General features: G+C 40.8%; 2 protein-coding genes across 5 annotated transcripts in view; both read right to left on the bottom strand.

Moving 5' to 3' along the window:
- The window catches only part of LOC137630609 (cap-specific mRNA (nucleoside-2'-O-)-methyltransferase 2-like), a 353,518-nt gene that overhangs the window by 46,974 nt on the left and 297,516 nt on the right, over positions 1-9,028 (bottom strand). The window contains exons 1-4 of one of the 4 annotated variants that reach the window (XM_068362201.1): positions 8,199-8,309; positions 7,369-7,504; positions 1,452-1,572; positions 322-811 (exon numbers count right to left, since the gene is read on the bottom strand). In XM_068362201.1, coding sequence (XP_068218302.1) covers positions 322-581 — 260 coding nt within the window. In that variant the 5' untranslated portion in view covers positions 582-811; positions 1,452-1,572; positions 7,369-7,504; positions 8,199-8,309. Of the gene's footprint in view, positions 1-321; positions 812-1,451; positions 1,573-7,010; positions 7,127-7,216; positions 7,334-7,368; positions 7,505-8,198; positions 8,310-9,028 lie in introns of those variants that run through there. The other 3 variants (XM_068362202.1, XM_068362203.1, XM_068362204.1) reach the window with 3 other exon arrangements.
- On the bottom strand, positions 677-2,039 carry LOC137630321 (COMM domain-containing protein 9-like). Its single transcript, XM_068361761.1, has 3 exons — positions 2,011-2,039; positions 1,452-1,572; positions 677-811 (listed from the first exon to the last, which is right to left on the bottom strand). The coding sequence occupies exons 1-3, from the start codon at positions 2,037-2,039 to the stop codon at positions 677-679; spliced, it is 285 nt and encodes a 94-aa protein (XP_068217862.1).

Genomic DNA, 9,028 nt, shown 5'->3' on the forward strand with positions numbered 1-9,028 from the left:
AAAAAACTTCACTTACAATTCCAACAGGGGACTTGCTATTTTCTCATCAACACTGACAAATAATGTTACTGACAATTCTTGCATTATTTGCCCTGAACCAAAAATGAGGGCTAGGGTATCTTTAAGAGTAACAAAGCATACAACAAATCACTGAACTAAGGTCACCACACCAAATGTTTTTAAGATTAATCTCTGAACTAAAAAAAAAAATTTATAATAAAGTTAACGTAGTTTACTTGGTAAAGCACTTTACATTCAATTAACTACCTACAATAATTCATCATACTAGAGCCAACCCTTTAATTCAGGAAAACTACTTACTTTGAGTTATCTATTCTCTTCCGCTTTCCAAAGTTTGAGTTTGTAGCATTGCGTTGGTGCCTTTTGTTCTGCATTCCACCTCTTGTCCACCTATTATTCCCATACTTTCCATGTTTTCCATCTTCACTTACAAATTTATCAATAGGATAGTGGCTTGCTCCTGCATCAACAGAAGAGGTTGGCGGTTTGTCAATTTGCCTTTCAGAGTCGTTGAATTCCTTGCTTTCCAAATGATCCTTCTCTCCTTTAATTTCTTCCATTTTTCCTCTTATCTTTCAAAAAACTACTTCAAATGGCAACTTTAAAACTATATTCCCAAAACAAATATTATTATAAACGTCTAATACCCTCTTTGTTAAGCGCTAGTTTTCTTGGCAATGGAATCTAACTGTGCTCTCACTTTATTCAGAGATTCCACAGCAGCTAATAAAGTTTCGGGACTCATTTCCAAAGAGATCTTCTCAATTCCTGAAGACTGATCCTTGGCAACCTATAAAAATAAATATAGGGGAGTTAAACAGCAGAGAATAGCAGTCAATACTTTTTGTAAGATATGGCTAAACTGTAAAGATTTTAAGGGTTGATATTAAGTGGCAGAGACCGAGGACAAGACAATGTCCTCGAGACCAACCATATATATGAATGATAAGTTCCCAAGTCCCCTGTACTCACAAACTAGTAGGACCAGGGAGGGCTCCCCCAGTTTAGTTCATAAGGACAGAATGTTGTGAACACAAGAGAAAACTGTTCAAGCTGCGAGCAAGGCTTGAACTTCTGACCCACTGGAAATATTAACCACTAAGCTACTGCAATGTTCCAAATACTAGTTCTACTTTCTACTTATTATCAACCAGTTAATGAGTTCATGACAACAGTCCCTAAAGGGAAAAATATTAAACTTTAAAAGTAAAATCATATCATACATTACAACTACCAACATACTAATATCCTTACTGATCCAATCGATATAAAGTTATTGTACTTATCTCCCTTACAACTAGTTTCAATAATATCCTTATGCTACTTTAAATATTATTTTTTACTTTCTGGTATAACCATATTACAGAACCTGACAAATAACAGATTTTTCAAAATAAGAATGGAAGATCCAACAACAAAAAATATCTTACTTTCAAGTCCAATAAGCACAAAGGCTTTCCGGAAGGCTTCGACTCTACTTTTACTTTAACATCAACTAGTTGCTGAGGTGCTGCCATACTCCATGGACCTCCCTTTGTCTCTGTTGACAGTCTGAGAAAGTTAAAAGTTTAATTTGATGTGTAATTAGAGAGCTGAAATGCTGATTAATTCAAAGTCATAACATTAAAGCTAGTTAATAGCCAAGTGTGGTCTAACTTAAAAGAGTTTCAATACAAAAATGGAATTTTAAGAGATTATTTTGATTGTTGCTTGAGGTTCACATTGCTTTTTAGTTTGATATATAAATTAAAGTAGAACAAAAACATTTACAACCTTTTTTTTAAATCATGGAAAATATAATAGAATAGTTTTCTAATTTATAATACGGCCAGGCTTTTTAAATTTTTTAGCCGTTTACTGCTATAGTGCTGTACATTATTATGGTACTACTGTGTAAATTTTAGTGTGATACATAATGAAGATTAGAACAGTATACCTAGAAACCATTATTTTTATTTTATTTCTATGTATGCCAATTAGCCTACTTACATCAATTTCAGTATTTCATGTTGCAGCATGTTGTATTTATGATTAATGTATTCTTCAATCTAAGCTCTTATGTCCCAAAACTTACAAGCAATCAATGATAATAAAGGCAGCCCTCCTTATTACCTGGGTTAGGTAACAGAGACAGGCGAGAATCCACGAATACTTGCTGTTCTAGCCTAGGGTGAGTTGACACCTAATCTACCAACTCATGTCCATTTTTCCCCCACATGGGGTCATCAGAGGAGACGTGGCCTGCTTGCACCAGGACTCCGTCTCCCGTACACACTCCCGCCTCTCCCTCAGGCCCCTCACTCGCCTGGAACGACGCCACAACCCCACTATCCTAAAGATCAGACTCTTGGGGATGGGCCGCGGGCCTCTTCCCCGCAACGGACTTACCTCGTCCCCTACTCTGGGTATGGGAGGGTGGTAGGGAAGCTCGGTCAGACGAGATGCCCGGCGAAGCAAGGGAGGAAAGGACGCTCGGCTTCTTAGGTGACCTCTTCGTCGCCTACTTCTTGGTGCTATACCGCACCCACTCAGACTCCTGGGGAAGAGCAATGGGCCTCTTCCCCACAACTGACTTACCTCGTCCCCTACTCTGGGTAGGGGAAGGTGGCTGAGAAGCTCCATCCGACGAGGCACCGGGAGAAGTAAGCGCCGAGAAGAAGCTCGGCTTCCTATGTGACCTCTTGGACGCCTTCTTCTTCTTGGTGCCGAAGCGCACCCACTGCAGCTCGTTCCAGGACTTGCACTCCGGACACGTGGCTGTAGGAGAACATAAGCTGCCCCTACATGTCGAACACAGAGGAGAAGGGTAGGAAAGGGTATAAAATGAACACAATGGGTCCACGCGGGGACCGCGTAAGACACAAAGGGGGTCGGGGACACAAAGGGTCGCACTGGGTAAGGAGAGAGCGTCGAGATGTTATCGCGACGCGACCAGAGAACTTACTGGAGATCGAGACCTGAGCAAGCATGCTCTCTGACCCTGGGTTAGCCTCAGGGCGAGTATCACTCCACCTGAGGTTACCCCTCACAGAAAACGGGACTAGGGTAAACTACACAAAACTCTGGTCGGTTGGGAGGAGATCCCAGATACTCCTAAGAAAGTAGTTCGAGGTAAGTACTCCGTGTTGGAACAAACATGTATTTTTTTTTTAAATTCATAACTTCGTTAATATTCCTGCCAGTATTATATAGGATCAAAAATAGTGGGCATTTGCTAAGATCTAATCAATTATGCTAGCAAGCTTCATTGTTCTATCTAATACTACACTGTTCTATATTGTAAAAGTTGTTATAGGACAAGCCATATCTATCTATTCAATATACTGTAATCGATTTATGTCCTTTAGTCTGGCCTTCAGTAATATGTCTGTCACTGAGGCAAACTGGAGGGCACCCAGAATCCTCTCTTGGTTCCTTCTGGACGTCAATTTGTCCTTGAGGAAACGTTTTGTGTTTCTTGCTATCTCTCTTCTTTTGGCCGATGGAAGGCGTAGGGTGTGGGAGTTTAGGTCCCATTGTAACCCTAGCCATTGGAAAGTCGACTTCGGAACTAGGCGAGATTTCGCGAAGTTGATCCGGAACCCCAAGTGTTGAAGGAATGATAAGACCTTGTTTGTTGCCGTCAGGCAGTTCTCGACGTTGTTCGACCAAACGAGCCAGTCGTCCAGGTACGCTACTACCTGAATTCCTTGGGTTCTTAGTTCTTGTATTACCGTCTCTCCCAGTTTGATGAATATTCTGGGTGCTATATTTAGTCCGAATGGCATTACTTTGAAGGTGTATGCTTGCTTGCCTAGCTTGAAGCCTAGGTACGGACGAAAATGCCTTGCTATCGGAACATGATAGTAGGCATCGGTAAGATCGATGGAGGTGGTGACGGCCCCACGGGGAAGTAAGGTCCGTACCTGAGAGACGGATAGCATGTGAAACTTGTCGCATTGAATGTAAGAGTTTAGATGGGATAGGTCCAGGATTACTCTTCTTTTGTCTGAGTCTCTCTTTGGCACGCTGAATAAGCGACCTTGAAATTTCAAATGTCGTGCCTTTGAGATTGCGTTCTTTCGAAGCAGATCCTCTGCGAACGAGGCTAACTCTTTTGTTGGGTGTTGGTAAAAACTGGTTGGTGGAGGGGGCCCTTCTATCCAACTCCACCCCAGACCTTTGGAAATTATACCGAGTGCCCAACTGCTGAAAGTCCAGTTCTTCCGGAAAATGTAAAGTCTTCCCCCTACCTGTGGTGTCTCAATAATTCGTGGAGGATTTACCTCCTCGTCCTCCGTGGAGGCCTCTGCCTCGAGGGGCGATCCTTCCACCTCTGGCACGAAAAGTGACCCTTGCGCCAGAGCCTCTGGTACGTTGGTATCCATGAGAGGCCCCCCCCGAGTCTCAAAGGTGGGGTTGTAGACCGGGGAAGCATAGGTCGCGAGGGCTAGTTGACTTTGAGGGACCAACACGTATTGTTGTTGGCGATGGCCTTTTGAGGTGGAAGGGAGGTTTCCCCGAGCTAAAGGGACCGGTTGAACCATCTACTGGGGCTGCCGGGTTTGGTAAGAGGGAAAGGGCCTCAGTCTCTTCCTGCCGCAAGATTGGGAAGCGACAGGTTCGAACTTGCGTTTAGGGACTAGACCCCAGCGCACCTTGAGGCTCTGATTCACTCTAGCAGCCTCGCTGAGGACGCTATTCACCAGATCTTCTGGGAATAGGTCCGTACCCCAGATTGGGGCCTTAATGAGTCTGTTAGGCTCGTGCCTGATAGTGGCTTCCGCTAACACATGTTTGCGGCAGCGGCACCTAGCTGCTAGGAAGTCTTAGGCATCCGACAGCAAGGTGTGGAGCAACGACTTGGTAAGTACTTTGAAGAAGGGTTCCTCTTCATATATGAAATAAGTCAATTCCGCCATAGTTGCAGAGTTAATCGAGCGACTCAGGCGCATACGAGCCTCATACTCGAGGCGAATCAGGGACTCCAGGAGCTTAGGGAGTCTCTCACTAAATTGAGTGGAGGCGCAATCAGGGCTCAGCTTACCCACAGTGAATGTCGCTGGGGCATCAGTCCAGCACTCATGGTCCCCCGGGAAAACAAGGGAAGTCAAGTCTGTTTCCCGCAGTTGCGGTAATGGCTTGTCTTCATTGACAGCCTGCATGGCAAGGTCCATGATCTTAGTGACACACGTCGTAGGGGTGCGCTCGTCTGCCACAAACATGGTGTAGGAACTCTTAAAAGGAGCGAGCATCGTGTTGACACACTCCAGCTCATTAAGGGTCCGAACCCAAGTGGATTGGGCCTGTTCTTTTGGGTAAATGACGGTCTCCCTAGGGACCTTGTCTAGGCGGAAAGCATACTGGGGAAACGGTATATAATGGTAAAACAAGCCTTTTCTTCTCTATACATTACCTTCTTGGATGTATAATAAACCAATGAAAGAATACAGTAATATTGAGCTGCGCAATCTAACATTTGCAATGTTAGCGTAACATGCTAACATTTGCAATGTTAGCGTAACATGCTAAGATTAGCAGTGTTTTTCATTTATTTTTTGTCATTTTACGGGACGGTTGTAGTCGCTCTTGTTTGTTCGTTTGAACATAGAAGGTTTCGACCTTTTGCGCATAAACTCCTCCTCCACCAATAGGATTTCTTCTCTACCCGCCAAATTTAACTATTCGACTTCACCTGTGTTATTCAAGTATACGACTTGATCCAGTACAACTATACACATTACGTTTGACCCCAGTATTACTCGTTTTATTATCCGATACCTTATAAAATCACCTCATTTTATATTCCCAATAAATATTATTTATCATACACTCCATTTTATCTTGCTATATTACTTTTATACATTTTGTTATTACCTTGTCATGCCCCAATTTCACATAAATACTTGCTCTGGACAAGTTTCCCATTCTAGTTCATTCATGTTTACTTTCTAGACTCCGTTGTTGTGTTTCTGTTAACCAATCACGAACCTATACGTATGTAAAGTTTGCACATGGGGGGGGGGTAATATTTCCCTACCCCATTCCCTTATCTCTTCAAGTGGTCTCTTCATACCCCTTCCAACAAAGCCTTTTCCGTGGAAACCTTTGTTCTAGTCAGGTCTTTGTTATTGCAAGCGAGGTTTTTTTCGTATTTTGCGATGGAAGCTATAGAAACCTGTAAAGGCTGTAGTATTCCATACTTTAAAGCATTTGCTAAATTTCATGGGGAATTTACTGATACATCATCCAGTGTTGTTAATTTCCTTAAATCACATAATGTAATACCCCAAAGTTTACAGTGTCCCTATTGCCGTTCATAGAAGTTAGGACGTCACAGTCTCAACACCCTGGTGACCCACTAGTTTCGTCGTCCGGGTCATAAAAGAAAGTAATTAATTTCTTTAATTTAAATGTTCTTAGCGTGCGCAGCTCAACATTACTGCTTGCCAGTACAAGTTTGTGACCTGGGAAGGGTGTCCGGGGCTTGCCCAGGCTAGGGGTTGTGACCTGGGAAAGGGGTCCCGGGCTTGCCCCCAGCTAGGGGTTGTGACCTGGAAAGGGGGTCCGGGGCTTGCCCCCTCAGGATTGTGACCTGGGAAGGGGGTCCGGGGTTTGCCCCCGGCTAGGGGGTTGTGACTTGGGAAGGGTTTTCACCTTCATTTCATCCACAACAACAACAACCAGTTTGGCTACTTGAAGTTAGTTGAACTGGTAGTTCTGTTTGATTGCAGTTGAAATGAAGGTCAAATTCGATTAAATCAAATCATTTCCTACAGGGAAACATATTTTCTGTTCGAAATGAGAATCTGTAATACAGTACAACTTTACCCTTCTTTCTATACCCGAGAACCAGTGTCCGCCTTTCTACAAAGGACTCTAACTAACAATGCCCTAGCCTAGCATTAACCATGGTTTCACACTCACAATTCCGGCCTATAGTACAATTTAGCATAGCCGTCAGCAATCTTTAAACTAATAACCAGCAAAAGAACTGTAAATACACAAACCTTGTCCTTTGGACAACACAAGGAACTTCAAAATCGCTGGCCATGATTAGCCTAATTATACCAACAAATTGCAGAAGTTAGTAGACTACCGGCAAATGAGTGTAAAAAAGCAACAATTACGTTAAACCGAAAAAAACTCCCAAATAAATTATGATGTAAAACTGGGAGGATCAAAGATATGATATAAATGATAAAAGATATCTCACCACAAAACAGTAAGAGCGTGATTATTCACTATCACGTTTGACCACTGGAACGTTGCTAAATGACGTCATCGATCACCAATCAAAACAATAGAGACATATAAACTCAATTTGAATATTTTTTCCATAGATATATATTAAAGTACTCTACTTACCCGAATTGTCATGCCTCTTCCGTTGCTCAGAAGTTTCGTATTGGGATGAGAACAAGACACAGACGCCTGACGTAAACAATCATTACGGTACACAGCTAGTAGCGGTAATTAAGCAGGTCGTCGGTGATAATCAAGTCTAATGAAATTGCAAAAAAACAAAAATATTTGAACTAGCATATGACAAATTACTGTAAAAATGTCACAACAACAACAACAACAATAACAATAATAATCTATCGTTGCAAGATATAGGAGTTGAAAATTTTGAGGCAAACTTCTGCATAATATGTGGTTACAGAAAGTTAATATAGGGAAAGTATGTCAAAAAAAATTCTTTAATATATTCTAATCGCGTACAAAGAATGGTTAACCATAGATTGGTGATTAGATCATTAGGGTGTAGTTTAGAAATAAAAAAAAATAAGAGATTTTTTTTAGATCCATAAATAATTACATTTGATGCTATTAAAACTAAGATGATTTAAGTCAAAGGAGTAAGAATACAGAGTATGGTACAATTTCCTCTTTACATATTAAGTATGAATACAAATACAGTATATCAATATGAAACTGTCAATAACAATTATTCGCACTTCGAATTCACTTTTAGATCCACAAGAGTAAACGAAGATATACTTTTTGAAAAACTCTTAAAGATCAAACAGGAATATTACATGTCCAATAAACTCTTACGAATAGTAATTCAATTTAGCAAAACCAATTTTTTTTTTTTTTTTTTTTTTTTTTTTTTGAGAGAGAGAGAGAGAGAGAGAGAGAGAGAGAGAGAGAGAGAGAGAGAGAGAGAGAGAGAGAGAGAGAGAGAGACTTACGGAATTCGAGATGACTGAGAAATCATACTCATAACAATGGATAGAATGTCATGTTCCTGTGCATTTTATGCAGATTTATAAGTCTTAGCAAACTGAGAAATGGTCTACGCACTTTACTTTTATTTTGTCACAATCCTTATCCAGTCAACGCCCCCCCCCCCCAAAAAAAAAAAAAAAAAAAAAAACACACGGCCATTTCAGTTAACGTGTTAAGTGTTAGTTCTGCGCTCTTTAAGTTTTAATGTGATAAAATCACCCAACAACCCTCGACTACGTAAGTGCAGATTTCCACTGAATTGGCTTCTACCCCAGATAAACAGGTTGTATTACTAAGCATGATTTTATTAATATATTATTATTATTGTAATTAACTGATGATATTATGCATGTCGATTTAAAGTGATTCATGCAAATGCTTCAGCTCTGGAATCTAGCCTCTTCTAACATTATTGTAAAGCTACTTCGGGCCATATTGTCATATAGAATTAAAGATAACAGAGTGTAATTTTCTAAATGATGGCATTGAAAACTGGGGAGAGAAAAAGAAGACTTTTATCATAGAACATGCAATTTAGCTAGAAGAATGGTTGATATGAGATTTTTGAAATGGCTGTGACTAATTGCATTTGCAATGCCATGAATTTTAGTGAATTTATTCAATATTGTGGTGTACATGATTCGAGTTACATTAATTTTCACGTAAACAAGAATTCGATTATGCTATCACTCTCAAAACTTCCATAATTCTTGCAGTTAAAATCTAATTATGGTTTGTTCTTATTTCAAGACCTTGGTTTTAGCATGGTTTCAGCACAAGAAATATCAACTAA

This window comes from Palaemon carinicauda, chromosome 38 (genome assembly GCF_036898095.1).
Source record: "Palaemon carinicauda isolate YSFRI2023 chromosome 38, ASM3689809v2, whole genome shotgun sequence".
NCBI lineage: Eukaryota > Metazoa > Arthropoda > Malacostraca > Decapoda > Palaemonidae > Palaemon > Palaemon carinicauda.